At 45.9% G+C, this 21,740-nt stretch overlaps 1 protein-coding gene across 2 annotated transcripts in view; it reads left to right on the forward strand.

Annotated features, from left to right (window-relative positions):
* The window catches only part of KIF3C (kinesin family member 3C), a 39,463-nt gene extending 25,126 nt beyond the window's left edge, over positions 1-14,337 (forward strand). The window contains exons 6-8 of one of the 2 annotated variants that reach the window (XM_080920718.1): positions 12,125-12,233; positions 12,881-13,053; positions 13,224-14,337. In XM_080920718.1, the coding sequence (XP_080776844.1) occupies positions 12,125-12,233; positions 12,881-13,053; positions 13,224-13,320 (379 nt within the window). In that variant the 3' untranslated portion in view covers positions 13,321-14,337. The remainder of the gene's footprint in view (positions 1-12,124; positions 12,234-12,880; positions 13,054-13,223) is intronic. The other variant, XM_080920719.1, reaches the window with a different exon arrangement.
* Positions 14,338-21,740: the final 7,403 nt, after the last annotated feature.

Genomic DNA, 21,740 nt, shown 5'->3' on the forward strand with positions numbered 1-21,740 from the left:
TATGTGTCCCGTTTGAGGAAAGGAGATGAATGATAGCAGCATGTGACATGTATGTATGACGGTGCTACCACAAAACCCATGTCTTTGTATTGTAACTTAATCTTACTCAAAAACATTTTAATTTTATTTTTTAATGCCAACTAGCCACTTTCCTTCTTTTAAAAATTTTAAGTTTTTATTGCATTTAGTTGTGTGTTGGGAGGTAGGTACACGTAACCCAGAATTCATCTGAATGTCAGAGAACAACTCACAGAAATTGAGTTTCTCCATTATGTGGGTCCCAGGGACTGAACTAAGGCTGCCAGGACAAAGCACACGTGCACCCACCTGCTGAGCATCTTGCCAGCCCAAACTTCGTTTTAATGTAGTATTGTTGTGTGTGTATGAGTGTGTGCATGGTTTGTATGTGTGTGAGTGTGTGCATGGTTTGTATGTGTGTGAGTGTGTGCTTGGTTTGTGTGTGTGTGAGTGTGCCCATGATTTGTGGCATATTAGTGTGTGCATGGTTTTGTGTGTGGATGAGTGTGTGCATGATTTGTGTGTGGATGAGCATGTGCATGGTTTGTGTGTGTGTATGTTCATGATTTGTGTTGGATGAGTGTATAGATGAGTGTGTGTGGTTTTGTGTGTACATGAGTGTGCATTATTTGTGTGTGGATGAGTGTGTGCATAATTTGTGTTGTATAAGTGTGTGGATGGGTATGTGCATGGTTTTGTGTGTATGAGTGTGTGCATGGCTTTGTGTGTGTGTGAGTGTGTGTATGGTTTTGTGTGTGTATGAGTGTGTGCATGGTTTTGTGTGTGTATGAGTGTATGCATGGTTTGCGTGTGGCCACTCATATGCCATAGAATTCATCTGGAATCGAGACGGTAGTTTTGTGGAGTTGGTTCTTTGTTTTGTTTTGTTTTTGAGACAGGGTTTCTCTGTGGCTGTCCTGGAACTCAGTTTGTAGGTCAGGCTGACCTAGAACTCAGAGATCTGCCTGCCTCTGCCTTCCCTGTACCAGGATTAAATGCATGTTCTTTACATTGTTTCTAGGAATCTAACTTAGTCACAGTGCTTTCTGGCAGGTTCCATTGAGCCATTCCACCGGCCCCCGAAAAGCCACTCTAAATAATAATTAGGGGATAGCAAAATGGCTTGGTGGATAAGGGTACCTGCCCCCAAGCCTGACAATTTGAGTTCAATCCCCAGGACCCAGATGGTGGAGGGAGGGGACAGATTCCCACAAGTTGTCCTCATGTCTACTAGGCAAGCTGGTCAGCAGTTGAGCTATTTCCCCAGCTCTCCGTTATCTTTCTTTCTTCTTCGTCATCTTGTTTGTTTGTTTATGTATATGTGAGTGCCCTGTTGCTGTCTTCAGACACACCAGAAGAGGGCATTGGATCTCATTACAGATGGTTGTGAGCCACCGTGTGGTTGCTGGGATTTGAACTCAGGACCTCTGGAAGAGCAGTCAGTGCTCTTAACTGTTAAGCCATCTCTCCAGCCCCATTATCTTTCTTAAGCAAAGAAAGTCACAGAAAGACAGCGTTCTCTTTGGTATTAGAAAACCTGAAAGCTGGTCATTTCTCCAAAACTTCTAGCCCTTTAGTTTGTCTTTATGTGTTGTATTTTGGTGTGTGTGTGTGTGTGTGTGTGTGTGTGTGTGTGTGTGTGTGTTTGAGCTGGGAACTCATGAAGGCAGGCTATACCTGTCTGAGCAATATCCCCAGCCCCCTTTTTTTCCTTTTTATGTAGCTGGGGCTGGCCTTGAACTCCTGATGCTCCTGCCTTCACCTCCCAAGTCTGGGAATTCAGGCATGAGCCATTATACTTAGTTGATTGTGGTTTTGAGACAGGGTCTCCCTATGTGAGACCTTGCTTCTCTGTCTCAGCCTTCCCAGGAGTGTACAACCCCATCCAATAAAAACAGTTCTTAAGAGATTATTTTCTTTCCTAATTTCATGCTTGGTGTGATGAGTGCTTTGCCTGCTTCTATGTCTGTGCATCATATGCTTTCTTGGTAGCCACAAAGACCAGAAGATGGCATAGGGTCCCCTGTGAGCCACTGTGTTGGTGCTAGGGCTCAAATCTAGGTCCTCTGGAAAAATGGTGGCCAGGGTTCTTAACTACCAAGCCGCCTTTCCAGATGTTCCTTATTTCTTTTTTATTTTGAAAGCCGAAAGAAAACAAGTTCTTCATCAAAATCCTAGCTGTGACCATACGTCCACCGAGAAGCCCTGAGGGTGGGATGGTGGCAGAGGGGAGGGGTGGCCACCTCCCGTCTCCCAGACTCCATCTGTCCCTGTGATTTCTGCTCTCACAGTTGGAGCTTTGGCCGGTCGGCATGCTCTGTAATCTGAGGCTGTGGAAGGACCCTCCCTCCTTTCCTTCCCAGACATCTCCCACAACTCACAAAAGATGACTCAAGCTGGGCTGGAAACACAAAAGCCCTGTCTCTCACCATCAGAGCATTGTTCACATTGTGGGCTGTTTTGCTCTGCTGAGGCCTGTGATATTCTGGGATGAGAACATTGAAGACTGCTCAGAGTGGAGAGACATTGTTTGAAACAAATTACCTAAGGCTGTGCTGTCCCTTAGGAAAAAGCTTTTGTGAGAAGCAGCAACCCTCCCTTGACCACAACCACAAGAGTTATCCCTCCCAGGCTCCTCTCCAAAGCAAAGGGTCATTGTTACCGTGGGACAATATTTGGACAAGGCTATGTCAGCTTATTTGGGAAGTCTTTTCTTCTTGTTTGTCTCTTCTACCTTCATTGTTTTGATTGAAATTGCCTTGAAAACAAGTTTTGCATGCACTATGCCAGTTTGGGAGCATGGTTGTTTAAAATTTCCCCCTTGTTTTACTTTTAGGGATAGAGGTTAAACTCAGTGATAGGCACTTAGCTAGCATGTTTGAGGGTCTGGGTTCAATTCAAACATACCTCCCCAAACCTTATATTTTAATCACATTTATAGACAAAGTATCTTCTAAGGGTTATATATTTGGCAAAGGCCCATAGCACCTAGCTTATAGTGCATGAAATTATATTGTGACTTTGGCACTTTAGCCTCTGCAAGCACAGTCGTGATATTTTCTTTGCAAAAACAGGGTACAGTTGGAGGACACTGGACTTGGATTGAAAACATTTTGAATTTGGTGTCTGATGAGATGGCTCAGCAGGCAAAGGCACTTGCTGTTCATCTGAGGACATGAGTTCAGTGCCTGGGACCCACATGATAGGAAGAGAAAACCAACTCACACAGATTCTTCTGAGCTCAACATGAATGCCTTGGCATACATGCATCACATGTGTACTCATGTGTGCACACACAATGCATAAATTAAATAAATGAAATGTAACATACACATATGTATACAGTGTTCTGCCTGCATGTCAGAAGAGGGCACTAGATCTCATTACAGATGGTTGTGAGCTACCATGTGGTTGCTGGGAATTAAGCTTAGGACCTCTGGAAAAGTAGTCAGTGCTCTTAACCTCAGAGCCATCTCTCCAGCCATATGTATATGTATATGTATATGTATATGTATATATATTTTTTTAATTCTGAAATTTGGTGTCTACTCACATGAGAAAGTGTTTGTCTTGACTTTGTTTTAAAGACCAGTCTTAGTACATTGCTCAGCAGGCCCCAAACTCCTGGTGTCAATGGACTCTCCTCCCTTAGCTCCTCAAAGAGCTGGTACCACAGACACATGCTACCCAGTTTAACTTTGAAAAACTTTTGTTGTTTATGTATTTACTCATTTAAGTTAGCCTCTCCTCTATAGTCTGGCTGGCCCTGAATGTAGCATGTAGCTAAGGTTGACCTTGAACTCCTGACCCTCTGCCTCCCCAGTGCTGGGGATATAGATGAGTGTGTGAGAGCTCCCTGCCCAGACTTGACCCAGCCATAGAGGAGTCAGTCAACAAACATTCTCCATGTCATCATATTGATGAGGACGCCAAAGAAAGGGCTGTGTTTGTCCCCAGGAAGTGCCGTTCTTTGCTGTTTGTCCCCAGAAAGTGACGTTCTTTGCTGCTTTTGTTTAGATGCTGACTTTTTACATTTAGATCCCAACTTTTATTTGGTCTGGATTTGGGGGGGGTAACGGGTTGCTTATGCTTGAGAATTTCCTGAGTCACAGGCTCTGAGTCTCCTGCTTCTACCTTCCAAATGCTGAGAACATAGGCCTGTACCAACTACAGTGCCTGGTTTGGACAGTGCTTAGAATCAAACCCAGGATTTCTTTTCTATTTTTAAGATTTATGTATTTATTTTTATGTATGTGAAGAGCAGTCAGTGTTCTTAACCTCTGAGCCATCTCTCCAGTCCCCAAACCCAGGATTTCATGCATGCTAGGTAAATAACTCTACCATCTGAACTGCATTCCCCCCTCTTCCCCTTTGCTTTCATAATTTGAGACAGGGTCTCCTGTATACTAGGTTGGCCTTAGGCTCACTTAGTAGCCAAGGATGACTTTGACCTCCTCATCCCCCTGCCTCTGCCTCTCAAGTACCTGGACACAAACATGAGCTACCACACCTGGCTCCAGACCCCAGGTTCATGAGAACATTCCTTCCTCCCCACAGGAGGGAAGAATGCTTAACTAAGTTTGTTGCAGAGGCAACTTTATTTACTTTTTAAAATCTTGGTAAAAGCATTTCTCAAGTCATATGTGGTAGCTCACAGTTGTAATCTTAGTGTTCTGGAGGCTGAGATAGGAGAATTGCCTTACACTTGAGGTTAGCCTGGGCTGCACTGTAAGTTCCAGGCCAGCCTGGGCTACGTTAAGACCCTGTCTCAAAAAAGTCTCTATGCAATGGGGGATGGTGGTGAGATGGTTCAGCTTATGAAAATACTTGCTTACAAGCCTGATGCCTGCATTAGATCCTTGGGACCACATTGTAGGAGAAGAGGCCTCCTCCCACAGATTGTCTTCTCCCCTCCACACTGGGGGAGAAGAGGCCTCCTCCCACAGATTGTCTTCTCCCCTCCACACTGGGGGAGAAGAGGCCTCCTCCCACAGATTGTCTTCTCCCCTCCACACTGGGGGAGAAGAGGCCTCCTCCCACAGATTGTCCTCTCACCTCCACACTGGGGGAGAAGAGGCCTCCTCCCACAGATTGTCTTCTCACCTCCACACTGGGGGCCATGGAATTTGTGCCCTTACCCCAAAATAAAGAATTTTTTAAAATTTAAAGCTGCCAGGTGGTGGAGGTGCAAGCCTTCAATCCCCACACTCAGGAGGCAGAGACAGAGGCAGGTGGATCTCTGTGAGTTCGTGGCTATCTGGTCTACATATGGAGTTCCAGGGCTACACAAAGAGACCCCGTCTCAAAAAGCACAGACAAACAAACTTTAAGTAAAGCTTCGAGGGTTGTGAGGATTGAGAGGGAGAGGACAGTGAGTGCAGATGCACAGGGCCGTGAAGCAAGGTGGGTAGGTGAGCTGAGGAGAAAATAAAACCAGACACAGTAAAGTCCCATTTGCTGCCTTGGGTGGGTGTGGAAGACAAGGAATAGCATGTCCTGGATGCTGAGTGCCTGTCTTCAGAGTGAGAGAAGAAAGCAGTAACAGGGAGCTGGAGAAAATGGCTCAGTAGTCAAAAGTATATGCTAATCTTACAGAGAACCTGGGTTTGAGTCTCAGCACCTGTGTCAGGCAGCTTACGACTGCCTGCCTGTAACACCAGCTGCAGACACACACACACAGACACACACACATGCACACACACCACATACACACACAGACACACACACAACATAGACAAACAACACACACAACACCACACACACAACACTACACACACCACACACACACACACACTACACACACACACATACACCACACACATACACCACACACACCACACACACACACACACACACACATACCACACACACACACACACACAAAACACCACACACATACACCACACATGCACACACACACACACACATACACACACACCACACATACACCACATACACACACACCACACACACACACACCACATACACACCACACACATACACCACACACACACATACACCACACACATACCACACACACACATACACCACACACACCACACACACACACACACACATATACCACACACACACACAACACCACACACATACACCACACACACACACCACATACACACACACCACACACACACACACACCACACACACACACACACACACACCACATATACACCACATACACACACACCACACACACACAACACCACACACACACCACACACATACACCACACACACACACACCACACACATACCACACACACACATACACCACACACACCACACACACACACACACACACACATATACCACACACACACACAACACCACACACATACACCACACACACACCACATACACACACACCACACACACACACACCACACACACACACATACACCACACACACCACACACATACACCACACACACACCACACACACCACACACACACACACACACACACACACCACACACATACACCACACACACACCACACACCACACACATACACCACACACACACACACACACACACCACACATACACCACATACACACACACCACACACACACAACACCACACACACACCACACACCACACACATACACCACACACACACACACACACACACACACACACACACATACACAGTTTAAATCTTTAAGAGAAGAGAGTGATTAGAAACAAGTGACAACGAGAACAGTGTCCTCCTTTGAGATAAGCCTTGAGGTTAAGTTTGCATTTTATCTAATTTTTAAAATATCCTTTTACTTTGTGTATATGGGCATTTTGCCTACACGGATGTCAGTACCACTCCACAGAAACCAGAAAGACGGCGTCGGGTTCTTGGGAACTGAGGTGACAGACTATTGTGAGCCACCATTCGGCTGCTGAGACTCAAAGCTGGGTGCTCCAGGAGCGCAGTGAGAGCCCTTCACTACAGTCTGTGCTATAGCCCCTCTTCTCGTAAGTCTGAAGCCAGGCTTTCATGTAGCCCCGGAAGTGGCTCATGGGCCCTGAATTTGCTATGTAGCCAAAGATGATCTTGAACGTCTTCCAGCTTCTGCCCCCTGAGTGCTGGGATCACTGCAGTATCCCCATGCCTGCTATGTGCACGTAGTCCTGAGAATGGCACCTAGAATTTTGTCCATGCAAAGCAAGTACCAACCGAGCTACAGCCCCAGCCCCAGGTTTTTAATATTAAGGAGAATGCTATGTTAGTCGTTTTTTCCCTGGGAACCTGGGATCTGTTGAACATGTTAACTGTCAGTCTGGGTCTTTTGGAGGTGTGGGTAACTACAGAGCTGCACCCCAGCCCTGAGCTATCAGCCACAGTAGGCCTGGGCAGCAAAGGAAGTGGACGGTTGACTGGTGCCCCAGTTACAGACTCCCTTCCCCCATGCATGCCACCCAGAATAACCCTGGCAGCGTCACTGGGTCGAACTGCCAGTTCCCACTGATCTGCTGCTCTGCTCACTGAGCCACGTCCCTCTGTCCTGTTCCCGGAGCCTGAGCTTTCAAAGGCTCTGTCCAGCTCCAGCATGTCCCACATGCACTCGTGAGAGACAGTACTTGGGGAGGTTCAGATTTTTGGGGTCGCTAGTTATATGACCTTAGATACAAGGGCACCTGGCGTTTCTAAGCCTGTCTCCTGTTTCTTTTCTTTTCTTTTTTTAAATTAATTTATTTTATGTATACGAGTACACAGTAGCTGTCTGCAGACACACCAGAAGAGGGCATCAGATCTCATTACAGATGGTTGTGAGCCACCGTGTGGTTGCTGGGAAGTGAACTCAGGGCCTCTGCAAGAGCAGTCAGTGTACTTAACCACTGAGCCATCTCTCCAACCCTCCCCCCTGTTTCATCTATACCTTAGGAGCATGTTTGGAGTGTACACTTTCCTGATGTTCCCACTCTCTGTGGGGTGACACTGCAGTTCTTCTTGTGCTCAAGGCTGTCTGTCACTAAAGCTGCCTCTCTGGCACATAGCCTTTCTGGCTTTCTATAGCTCCTGGGAACAAAAGGAAATGGGGCTTTTAGAGCCTTCTTGTTTTCATTTGTAAAGAGGCCCAATTGGGACCACTAAGTGGGGTTGGGCACTGTTTAGTGTGCATGGTAAACTAAAATTGAAGACTAATTTCTCAGGGCTGGAGAGATGACTCTGTCGGCAGCAAGCTTGGGAACCTGAGTTCAGATCTTCAGCACCTAGGTAAAGAGCCAGGCATGGTAGGTAGTATCTGCATTCTGCAGCAGAAATGAGAAGTTACATTCAGGGTGTGTGCATGTGTATGCACATGCACGTATTCGTGCGCTGCATGTGTGTGCATGTGTGTGGAGGCCAGAGATAGATATTGAGTGTTCCAGCACTGGAGAGGCAGAAATGAGAGGTTCCTCAGGGCTTGCTGGGCAGCCAATCTAGTCTAATTGAAAAGCTCTAGGTTCAGAATTTGCCTCAAAAAATAAGGTTGTCTTAGAGTTTCTATTGCTGCAATGAAACACTATGATCAAAGGCGAGTTGGAGAGGAAAGGGTTTATTTCAGCTTACACTTCCAGGTAATAGTTCATCACTGAGGGAAGTTAGAACAGGAATCTGGAGGCAGGAGCTGATGCAGAGGCCATGGAGGGATGCTGTTTACTAGTTTGCTCCTCATGGCTTGCTCATCCTGCTTTCTTATAGAACCCAGGATCACCAGCCTAGGGATGGTAACACCACCCACAATGGACTGAACGCTCCCTAAATCAATCACTAATTAAGAAAATTCCCTAGAGGCGTACTTATGCCCAATCTCGATGAGGCAGTTTTTCAATTGTGGGTCCCTCCTCTCCAGTGACTCAAGGTTATGTCAGGTTGACACAACTAGCCAGCATAGAGAGTGACTGAGGAACAGAATCAGTATCTACTCTGGCCTCCACACAGGTGTACACGCATGCAGTGCACAAATATGTGCGTGCACATACACACACACCCTGCACTGAGCTCATTCCTGCTGCCGAATGCAAATTAGCCTTGGGGTTTCTGTACAGCCAGTTTTGTGCAAAGACAGAATGTCCTGTCTCCTGCCTTCCAGTGCCACCAATTGATTTTTTTTAATTGCTCGTTTTATCTGTATCTGTACTTGAACTGGCAGATGGAGTTAATTCAAATCCCCGTGGTAGTCCTTGCAACACACTGTACTGTTTGTCTCCTAGAATCCCAGGCATTTTGAGGGGATGCCATGTTGGAAGCCAGGAATAGTAAGCTACTTCCCAGGGTGACCAAGATGTAAGTGGACAAGACAGCATTCAAACCCAGCTCTTGTCTCACTCCCAAACCTACACCCTTTAGTTTTTAAATTGTATGTCAATTTCTTGGTTTGTTTGTGCTCATTTGTTTTGAGCGATTCAAACAATCTATTTATCAAGCTGCTGGGGGAGAAGTCTGCAGGTGTGGACATGGTAGCCCATGCCTGTGATCCCTGCCGCTATGTAGCGAGATGCTGTAGCACAAAACCAGAACAGGTTGAATGTGGTGGGTCATGCCTATAACCAAGAGCTTGGCAGTTAGAGCCAAGATGAAAGAGGTGAAGACCAGCCATTGGTGATAGAAGACTCTCTGAAGGAGAAAGAGAAAAAGAAAGCGAGACAGGGACATGGCTCGGTTGGTAGACTACTACCTATCGTGCATGAAGCCCTGGGTTCGGTCCTAGCACCATGATACTCTCTCTGTGTTCCTGTTCACCGATAACATCAGCACTCGGAAAGGGGAAGCTAGAGGATCAAAAGTTCAAGGTCGTCCTATGCTACGTAGTAAGTTCCAGGTCATCCAGGCCTAAGTGAGATTCAGTCTCAATAAATTGAAACAACGCAGGGATGGGTCTGGTATATATATATATATATTGAAATAAGGTTTCTCTGTGTAGCCCTGGCCATCCTGGAACTTGCTTTGTAGACCAGGCTGGCCTTAAGCTCAGAGATTCACCCACCTTCCAAGTGCTGGGATTAAAGGTGTGTGCCACACCACTGTTCATCTTTTCTTCATTAATTAAGGAATTAATTATTATGTATGAGTGTGGGGGGTTTTGCATGTATATATGTGTACCTATGTTCATGTCTGGTGTCCACAGAGACCAGAGAGGACATTTTGATCCCCTGGAATTGGAATCAGACAGCTGACATGAATCGGGGTCCTCTGCCAGACTCTAAGTGCTTGCACCAGTGTAGCTAAATATCCCACTCTACCTTTGTTCTTGCTCTACAGAGTCTTACTGGAACACTGGCTGGTCTGGGAAGGGTAAATCAAGCTGACTTCGAACTCACATCTGCCTGTCTCTCCTCCTGAGTGCTGGGATTAAGAGTGTGCACCATTACACCCAGCTACCTTATTTTTCCATCTTTATTTTGTTATTGTATGTGTATATGAGTGTTTTGCCTACACACATGTACTGTATTCATGCATTGGCCAGAAGGAGTCAGATCCCTTGAAACTGGGGTTGCAGATGGTTGTGAGCCATAATATAATGTGGGTGCTGGGAATGGAACCCCATCCTCTGGCAGAGCAGCCAGTGCTCTTAACCCCTAAGTCAGCTCTTACCTTATCTTTTGAGACAGGGTCTATTTCTGAACGTGGAGCTGACCAATTAAACTAGACTAATTGGTGGGTGATCTCTGAAGATCTTTCTACCTCTGCCTCCCAGCTCTGGGACCACAGCAGTTCACACACTGTCCCCTTGCTCCTTCTCGTGGGCTCTTCTGTCTGGTGCTTTGCTTTCCTTGGACCAGGGATTGAACCTAAGACTTTGAACATGGCAGGCAAGTATCTAGCACTGGGCTATATCTATCGCTCTCTCCCTTTTTGCTTCTCACTCTTTTGGGTTGTTTTAGACAAGATCTCATGTAGCCCACACTGATCTTGTCCTCACTCTGCAGCTGAAGATGACCTTTTTTTCCCTGCTGGGATCAAAGGCATGCACTACCATATCTGGCCTAGTTTAAGCATTTTATTGTTTTAACTCTTAGGAATGACATGCAAAAGCAGACCGTCAGTAATCAATGGTGTGTGTGTGTGTGTGTGTGTGTGTGTGTGTGTGTGTCTTGGCGAAAAATTGAGTACACTTGATGTGTGCACATTCTGTGGAGATAAGAGGACACCTCAGGTATCATTATTACTAAGCACCATCCACTTCTGGTATGAGACAGAGGCCCTCACTGGCCTGGAGCTTACCAATTAGGCAAGACTGACTGGTTGGGGGATCTTCCTGTCTTTGTGTCTCTAGAATGAGGGTTATAAGTGTGTGTGTGTGTGTGTGTGTGTGTGTGTGTGTGTGTGGCCATGCTTTGCCTTTTTATTTTTACATGGTTTCTTAGTCACTGTTCAATTGCTTTGAAGAGACACCATGACCATAAAAGAAGCATTTAATTGGGGCTGGCTGACAGTTTCAGAGGTTTAGTCCATTCTCATCATGGTGGTGAGCAACCAGACATGGTGCTATAGAAGCAGCTGAGTTCTACATCTGGATCCACAGGCAGCAGGAAGAGAGCACCACTGGGCTGAACTCTGGCTTTTGAAAGCTTCCTCCAACAAGGCCACACATCCTAATCTTATCAAATTGTGCTACTCCCTGTTGACCAAGCATTTAAATCTACGATCCTTTCTCATTTAAACCAGTGCACACAGGCTTTGGGGATTACTGTAGCCCCTCATCCCAGCATTCAATCAGGCCTTTTATTGTGAGAGAGAAAAATTAGAGTCATAAGACATATAAGATATTTTGATTCCTTATGTTACACCAGTTTTATGTTGTAAGGCTGCATCAGAACAAGAAAACTGTAGAGCCCAGGGTGCACAGGGTCTCCCCAGGTACCTGGGTAATAGTTCCTAATGATGTCACTTACTTTGTGTTCGCGGAAATCCCTTCTAATCCAGTTTGGTGTTTTAGGACTAGAATCCTAGCATTTGGCAGTTGAGGCAGGATGTTCAGTAGCTTAAGGTCATTCTCAGCTTTATGAATTCAAAGCCAAACTGAGTTGCATGAGACCCCATCTCAAAACAGGTAAAAAGCCCACTAAACCAACAATAAACCCCTCCTAACATCCCATTTTCCCTATAGGAATAATAGCCAGATGAAGAAGCGTCCAACTTCTGCAGTGGGCTACAAGAGACCTATCAGCCAGTATGCTCGGGTTGCCATGGCAATGGGGTCCCATCCCAGATACAGGGTAAGAAGCTGGGAAGTAGAAACCAGGAAGAGAGATAAAACCAAGGAGAAGGGATGCTTACAGCGTGTGCTTCCTTAGTTGGGTTGGTCTTGTGTGCTGTGTATTCAGATGCTGAGTTCTGTGCCCCAAGATAGGTTACAGCCTGGATATGGGCACTGTATTGACCCATGTGACCCCAATACTTTATGATTGGCTAATAAGAGGCTAGAGTCTGTGACTGGACAGGAGAAGAAGGTGGGACCTGAGATCGGGGAACGGGTAGGGTCTCAGGTAGGGACCATGAGGAGAAAGAAGACTGGGGTGGCCATGAGGCAGGATGGACCAAGAGTAGTATGTGATCAAGAGAAAAACACCTTGGGGACACACATAGAGCAGAGCAAATAGAGCAAGCAAGACTATGTTGACAAGTGACACAGGGCCTGCGGCTGGGATGTGGGTTAGAATAGCTCAGAACCTGGCAGTTAGGGGTTACAGTTCATTAATAAAGCTACACTAAGTTTGTGCCTTTTATTCAGGATCCATACAGGCTAGAGTGGAGGAATCCCCCATAGGTTACTTCTATAAGTATCCCATCCTATGTGTGATGCGTAAGACCCAGTGCCTGAAGGACCCCGCTGCTCATGTCTAATACATTATTTTTACCACAGGCTGAAAACATAATGTTTTTGGAATTGGATGTGTCCCCGCCGGCTATCTTTGAGATGGAATTTTCTCATGACCAAGAACAAGATCCACGGGTACTACACATGGAGAGGCTCATGAGGTTGGACAGCTTTCTGGAAAGACCTTCTACGTCTAAAGTGCGAAAGTCGAGATCCTGGTTAGTACAGCCATGGTCGGAGTGAGCTCTGGACTTAGGGGTGGGACTTCATGGATTGGTCAAGGCTGAAGAGAGTTTGAGTGGTAACAGAGTGTGGGGAGGAAAGGAAAACACTTTCTGTTCTCTGGTTTCCCTAATCCTTCCTTTGGTCCATCATTGCCTCTCTACAGGTGCCAGAGTCCTCAGCGGCCTCCTCCACCCTCCACAGCTCATGCCTCCGTGGTCTCTGCTCCTCTGTACCCTGCAACAGTGGTAGACCATGACTGACAGCCTTCAGTCAGGCTGCCCATCATAAAGACTCCTAGGACAGGGCAGCCATCCCTGGTTCATCCCATCTGATGCTTGGTGCGTGCGTGCGTGGTATGTATGCATGTGTGTGTGTGAGTGTAAACTAGTGTGTATACTAGTGTGTGTGAAGGGGCAAGAAACTGGCAGGTGGTGCCTCTGCCTGTTCTCTGTGCCTCCTTTATTTAATTCATGTTATTTATTCGTGGAGCTTGGTTAGTGAGGAGAGATCCCCTCGCTTGAGCTGCCTGGGCCTGCCATGGTCTCTGCATAGCCTCCTGTTCTTCTGGCTGGGGAGAGACCTCAGTCAGCTGCCCCTGAGGGAAGATGGCTAGTGCCTGAGAAGACAGTGCTTCCTTTATCCTGTCCAAGTCCACAGTTCCCATCTTCTTGTCTGATGGTGAGCAGCCCCTGATGCTTTCTAGGGCTGGAAACTGCTGGTGTCCACTGAGGGCAAGAGGTGTCCTAACAGTGTTGGGCTTGCACTCCTGGTGGACAGAGCCTTGCTCGCCTCTTTCTGGGCCCTAAATTCTTCCAGCCTCCAGGGCTCTTTCCCAAGGATTTTCCATAGCCTAAGACTCATCCCAGGCTCTCCAGCCTTGGCAAGAACTCGTGGCCTCCCTAACTCCACTTCATTGCCAGCCCTCTCTACCCTTGGATTGGGAATTGTGAACCAAACACTTATTGCCACCACGAGACCTGCAGGAAATGGAACAGTGTGGAAAACACATGGAATGTCATCAGGGGCAATCTCCTCAGTTCCTTTGGAGAACAAATCATCTCCTCACCTCGTGCAGCCTCTCCTCATGTGAGGTGTGGCTTCTTCCTGCTCTGATCACTGTTACCTGAAGATGTCAGATCTCAGTCCACAGTTGAAAGAATCAGTGTCATTCTGCCCCTTACTAAACGCAGATAACAAAATCCTTCGCTTTGTGCCTCCAGCTAATACAAGAAACAAGCCCAGGCCCAATCTTTGCCAGATTTACCTTTTATCCCATTTCCTAGTCACATCTGGGGGGGGAGGGCGGGGCACTATTTTGTTGAAAAATCAATCCATTCTTTACTACTTGTGTGACTTGGTCCTTCCTCACCTTCCTTTGTGACCACCCCAAATGTCTCCGGGTATTGCAAGTGATAAGTAAATTTCTATTTTAAAAAGTTAATTTTCATTGACCTTTATTTTTTACATACAAGATGAAAGTTATATTTTTTAAGATTTATTTTTATTATTTTTAAACCATGTGTGTCTGCATACATGAATGTAGAGGCCAGAGACATGGACCCCCTGGAGCTGGAATTGTAGGTGGTGTGAGTCACCTGACATGAGTGCTGGGACTTGAACTCAGGTCTTCTGGAGGAGCAGTATGTGCTCTTAACTGCTGAGCCATGTTCGGCTGCTTCCTCTTCTTCTTTTTTATTTTTTAAGGTGTAGTCCTGGCTTGCTACTAGTATTCACTTGCTCTGTGGCCCACTCTTGCCTCAAATTTGAGGCATTCCTGCCTCAGCTTCCCAGGTGCTGAGATTATAGATGTGATCTATGATACCCAGTCTTGATTTTAAAAATGTTTTTGTATGTATATGCAATCCCACAAAAATTGTTTGGAGTCACACAGGTTGAGGTAGAAGAATTGCCAGTGATGATAGCCCATTCTATAAACTGAAACCTTGTTTAAATTTTTTTTTTCAAAGCTGGAAAGATGGTTCAGTGTTTGACAGCACTTGCTGCTTTTCCAGAGGGACCCAAGTTGGGTTTCCAGCATCTATATCAGGTAGCTCCAGGAGATCTGGAATTCTCTTATGGCCTCAGCAGTGACCTGCACACACATGAACATACCCATCTACAGATACGGAAATACACATAACTAAAGATAAATAAGTCTCTTACAGTGGGGTTTAAATTGAGGTTGGTGGTATATGTACACATTTAATCCCAGCACCTGGGAGATGGAGGTAGACAGATTAGAAGTTCAAGGTCATCATCCTTGACTCCATAGCAAAAAAGAGAAAATAAAGAATAAATTAAAAAGTTTAAATTAAAACCACCCAGTTCTATCTATCCTACAACTAACTTGAATTCCTTCCCTAACTGCATTTCTAATATGCCTCTAAGGGGGGAAAAAAACTATAATCCTCCCTTTCTGCTGTTTTGTGTTGCTTTGTTATATTCTGAGACGGGGTCTCTCTATGTAGCTCTGGCTGGCCTGGAACATACTATGTAGACCAGAGTGGATGAAACTATAACTATTTTCCTGCCTCTGCCTCCAGAGTGCAAGGATTACAGGTGTGTATCACCATGACTAGCCCATGTCTAATATTTTCCAAGTCCTGGAGCTACTCAGCAGGTGCTGCTGAGCACAGTTTCTTGTAAAAGGAATTGTAATTTCTGCTGTCAACATTTAACAGTTTACTACTTAGTTATTATTTATTGAGTGTAAAATTAAGTTGAAAAATTAAGAAATTATCTTAATGCTAAAAATCATACTGCCAAATATGTTGACTTATTTTCAAGATGTCTATTTTGGTGGGTGGTGGTGGATTAAATTCGGTAAGAGAAAACAGGGAGTTAGGATTTCAAGTGCTCTAATGCTGGGAGTCCCCTTCCCTGGCTTACTAGCAGGTCTGTTACTTCTGTAAGGCACAAAGCCAACAGATCTGCCAGCTTTTGTGTGGCAGAAGGCAACAGGCCATTTGGATCCCTGGGGAAATAAGTTCTTGCACCACCCAAGGTCCTGCTTGAGGGTCATTTGCTTTGACTCCACTGTTGTGCATCCTGAGGTTCTACTAGACGGAATGGCACGCCTTTCGGTGCCCTGTCCTTCAAGGGAATCCTAGTTTTCCATCAGAACCCTATGATTACATGACACTCAGGATTCAAATCAGAGGAATGGCTTTCTCTGGGACAGGAGCTGTGTGTGTAGAAATCTCCCGATGTGACCTGGGCATTGAGGGACCTCCTCCTGACCTCTTTGTCATTTGTAGATGAAGCTGCACGCGTCACTCCATTCATCGCTTGGACACATTGACTCCACACTGTCTGCTTCACTGCCCCTCACAGTCTTATAGCACAATATACCCCATTTCAGCACTGGAGCCAAAGGCTGGGCCCAAGCTGTGGTCAGAGGAGGTGCTCCTGCCTATGGTGTTGTGCATGTGTGTTTATGTGTGTGTTTATGTTTACCTCTACAGGGGGCACAACACTCAATGTAAGATACCCTGGGGACAGGGCTACCAGAGGTGGCTGGATCTCAGTCTCTGTCTCTCTTCTTTTTCTTTTACTGTATCAGCCATTAGATTGACAAAGTAAGGGCCTTAATTAGGATCAAATTTTTATGTCTGTTGCTATGGCCTTTAATTAAAGTTACACACAGTGGCCCATTCTTGTCACTCTATACATATGACTATCTGGGACATATGTGATATATAAATATATAAATATAAATAAAGCGTTAACTTCCATCCCCTTGATTTAGGATGGAGTCTGTTAAGTGGACATGCACCCTAGCTTGGTGCTGCCAGCAGCCTGCAGGCCCCAGCCCTGTTGAGATTAACACAGTTGACAATAAAGGAATGAGTAACATTGTGGAGTTGCTTGCCTGCTTCTCTCCCTTTGCCTCTTTCATCTTGCATTCCCCTTTTCATGCTCGTCTCTCTCCAGCTCTTTCAGCAAGGGCTCAAAAGTACTCAGAGGCTGCCCACAGCAACTGGAACATCAGAGGAGAAATAAATGCTCAATGAAAGGATGTCTGTAGAGCTGCTGGATTCGCTTGGCTGTTAGGGAGCTTGTGTAGCATGTTCAAGGCACAGTTCCACTCCTGGCATGGGAAGAAAGAGAAAGATAATAGATGGGCTAGGGCTGGTAAGAGAGTGCAGTGGGTAAAGTGCCTGCCACCAAAGCTGGCAGCTTGATTGGATGCCCAGGGCCCACACAGTATGAGAGACAACTGATGCCTACAAGTTGTCCTCTGATCTCCACATCTCTGCTACAGCGTGGGCACGCACACCCACACATGCATTCTGTAACATAGAATCCAAATAGAGAGTATTTGAATTGAGAGAGGACAAAGGGAAAGGGCCCAGTCAGGAAGGCCATGAGAAGTCGTGACTGGATCTCTAACACTCACATAAACTAGATGCACTAGAGGAAGCCTGTGATTTCAGCACTGGGCAGGTGGGGAGAAGGGGATATCTGAGGTGCACTAGTTAGTCCAACTGAATGTGTGAGCTCCAGGCTGAGTGAGAAACTCTCTTTTAAATTGCACATTTATCTATGTGCCTATTATTTATTTATTTATTTATTTATTTATTTATTTAGCTTGGTGTCAAGGCATGCATTTGGAGATCAGAGGATAGAGTAAGTTTCCTCCTACAGTGTGTGTCTCAGGGACTGAACTCAGGTCATTAGGCTTGGTGGCAAGCACGTCTACCCAGTGAGCCTCACCAGCCAGAGATTCATTCTCAAAAAGAAAAAGGTAAGATTTAGGAAGACACCACATACATTTAGGCCTCTACATACATTCGCATATTACTCCTACCACAACACAAGATGGAGAGACAGAGAGAATATGAATATGAGTTTATCTGCCCAGGAGGTAGCAATGCTCTTATGGGAGGTCTGAGTCAGGATGTGGAGCAGCTGCTCCGGTTCTATGATAGCAGTCCTCAGTTACTTATTCTAAGTTATGGTTCACCTCAGAATTGGTAGGGGGTATTCAGACTAGCTGTCAGGGATTGGACAGAAAAACATCTGTGGAAAGCACATACCTGTGCCTGGCATATGGAGAGTGCTGAATTCCAGTACTAATCCTAGTTTCTGAACAGGGTGGAGTCCACTGAGAGAACACACAAACACCATGCCTGAGGCCCTGTGTAAGACTTACTGTGTACAAAACAAACATCTGTCCATCTTGGAGGGAATGAAGAGTAGTGACCCAAAGCCTCATGTGCTGGCTCACAAGACAGAAACACACTGACGTGTTCTCAGAGGCAGTTCTTGCTCTGTACTTCAGCCTTCAAGCCCCCAGACCTCAGGCCGAGTGTCACCCTGGAGCTGGAGACATCTGCCAGGGACTGAGTTGGGCTCTTTGAATAAAAAAATAAAAATGGAAGGATATAGTGAGAATTTGGGTTTCTTTAAAAAAAAAAAAACCAGTTATGTTATGTGAATATGGTTTTGTTCTAACCCCAGGTATTGGATATGGGGCTGCTTCAGACTATACACAGATGCTAACTATGGCTGTCTCGTTCTCTGGGCGGGCATGATTTTGCCAGCTGCATATAGTCTATGTTTGGCATTCTGGGGGGGGGGACTCCTTTTTTTTTTAAGATTTATTATTATATTTATATGAGTACACTGTAGCTGTTTTCAGACACACCAGAAGAGGGCATCAAATCCCATTACAGATGGTTGTGAACCACCATGTGGTTGCTGGGAATTGAACTCAGGACCTCTGGAAAAGCAGTCAGTGCTCTTAACCACTGAGCCATCTCTCCAGCCCTCTGGGGGACTCATGAGAGGGTATAAATGTGAGAGCCCAGAAGGCTTGTGGCAGCTGCTGTTAGCATTGCTGCTTTTCCTATTGGTGGATTGCTGAATTTCTGGTTGGAGGTATCCTGATGACGAAGATTGGACTTGCCCTTAGGAATCTGATGCCCTTAATCAGCAGGAAGTAGTCTAAAAATGTCTACGCCCCCTTTCCTACCTAGTGTTTGAGGGTTGGAAGGGTAGTAGTAGATCAAAGTAAATTACAACTGCCCCTAGGTATGGTAGCAGAGGCTTATTGTAGATAAGGAGGAGAGCGTAGGCAGAGCCAGAGACATTGGGAGAGTCCAGAGCGAGTGATGTGCAAGGAGAGGTGGAAGGAGAGAAAAGCCTGGGCCAAGGGACTAGCATGGCCAAAATGGCTGAGTTATATAGGGATCAGAAGAGCTGGGGGGGGGGGGATACCTGGGCTGGAGGGTTCAGGATAGGGGACAGGGAATGCCAGCCAGGAGGGACCTGAAACAGAGACTGAGGGGATGCTGGGAGAACCAGGCAGCTAGCATCTACTTTGATATGTTAATGAGCACTTCAGAGACCTGGGACCTTTAACACACACTTAAAACACAAGTTTGAGTACTCCTCCTAGGCGGAAAATTCGGTCACTCTGCGTTCAGAGGCGTCCGGGAAATTGAATCTTCTCTGTCCACATGGTGATGAAGCTACTCCTCCTCACCCCAAAGCCTGTATTTTTCCTCTACTGCATGTTGCCTGTCTATTCTATGGGTACCAAGGAAAACAACAGCCATTGAGTAAGATAGAAAATATATCTGCCAGCATCTTCCTGGTGATGTGGTCTAGCCACAGGCTCCTCAGACAGGATCTCGGTCTTAGTCCCCAGTTGGTGGGAACAGGACTGACTGAGAGGTTTGGATCATAGAGATGGAGATGTGACATGAGGAAAAGACCTCCAAGAGTTAGAAGTGCAGCGGCCACATGAACCAGTGTTTGTGGCAGTAGCAGGGACAAGAGCATTCTCATAAGGATATGCTGCTGAAGCTGCCACTGAGTGAGGGTAGCAAGACACTGGGCTTGAACCTCAGAACTGGAAACAAAGAAACAAATGAAGAAGCTGAAGCTGCAGCGGGGTAGGTGAGATAGGCCCTGACAGCCACCATGTGCCTTTATGGTGGTTAGAAGACAACTGGAGGAAGTAGGTTCTCAACTCACATGTGGGTTCTGGGAACTGAACTCAGGCCATTAGGCTTGGCAGCAAGCGCCTTTACATGCCGAACTATCATACTTGTCCACAACAGATGTTACTTATTTTTATTTACATGTAAGTGTGTATGCTTTCATGAGTCTAAGTGCACCATGTTTATGCAGATGCCCAGGAAGCCAGAGGGCACCAGATTATCTGACAGTGACAGTTGTGAGCTACCTGATGTGGGTGCTGGGTATGGACTCCTGGACCTCTGCAAGATGAGCAAGAACTTTTATCCTCCAGCCCCACAACTGATGCTGTTGACCACTGGGTCCATGATGCAGGGTAGCTTTAAAAAAGTCTAATGTGTGCTTATTCCATCCCCCTAGCTATTTTTCTTATACTGTGGTCCAAGGGCTACAAGCATTAAAATGATCAACCTCAGTAGGGCACAGTGGCCCACATCAGTAATCTCAGCACTGGAAATGCAGAAGCAGGATCATTGCAAGTTCAAGGCCAAATTGATCTCCATAGCAAATCCAGGTGAGCCTAGGCTATATACAGTAAGACCCTGCCTCAAGAAAACCAGTGTGGGGCTAGAGGGACTATTCTTGCAGAGGATTCAGGTTTGGTCCCAGTACACACAGCAAGTGGCTTACAATTGCCTGCAACTATAACTTTAGATGATCCAACACTTCTGGATTTTCAGGGTACCTACACTCACCTACAGAGAGACATGCCCATAAAAATGATTAAAAATTAATAAAAAAGAAAAACCGACCAACAAAATATCCCTTTCCCGCAAAGAAACAGAAAGATCTGAGAGAGCTAGCTCTTTAGGGCTGGGAGATGGCTCAGTAGGTAAAGTGCTTGTGCTGCAAAGCTTGAGAACCTGAGTGTGAGTCCCAGCACACGCATAAAAAGGCAGGCTACGTGCACCACTGATCCTAGAGCTGGGTTTGAAGAAAGGACCATCCCAGAGGCTTTCTGGCCAGCCGTTCTAGACCATCAGTCAGCTTCAGTGAGAATGAATCTCAAACAATGAAGATGGAGAATAACAGAGTAGGGAACTTTATATTAACTTAGCCTCCATGGGTGTATGCACATAGAAAACACACACACACACACACACACACACACACACACACACACACACACACACACACACACACGCACTCTAGGGAGCCACACAGAAAATGCACTATTGAGAAAGAACAATGCTCAGAGGAAATTAAAGTGGCCTTGGACTGAGAAGATGCTCAGCAGGAGGTGTAGTTGGTAGTTGGTGTTTAAGGGATGTGATCCAGTCCTCAGGGAACTAGCAAGCAAAGCAAGTTAAAACTGACTTTTAAGCTGGGTGATGATGGAGGACACCTTTACTTTCAGCAGAGGTAGGCAGAGATCTCCAAGTTTGAGGCCAGCATGGCCTATAGCTTCAGGACAGCAAGGGCTACACAGAGAAACTTTGTCTTAAAAAACCAAAACCAAACAACCAAACAAAACAAAACAACAACAACAAAAAACTGACCTCTAAATTCTCTTGGCTAATGCAAGAATTTCAATGTCAACTCTAGAAAGAAAAATTGATTTGCTTTTATTATTTATCTTGCTACTTAGTGGCACCCACCTCCTCACCTCTTCCTAGGCATTGTGAATGTTGTGCTCTCCCTGGGAACAATGATTCCTATTTCAGACACCCTCTTCCACACCTTGTGAGCATCC

This window comes from Micromys minutus (genome assembly GCF_963924665.1).
Source record: "Micromys minutus genome assembly, chromosome: 1".
Taxonomy (NCBI): Eukaryota; Metazoa; Chordata; class Mammalia; order Rodentia; family Muridae; genus Micromys; species Micromys minutus.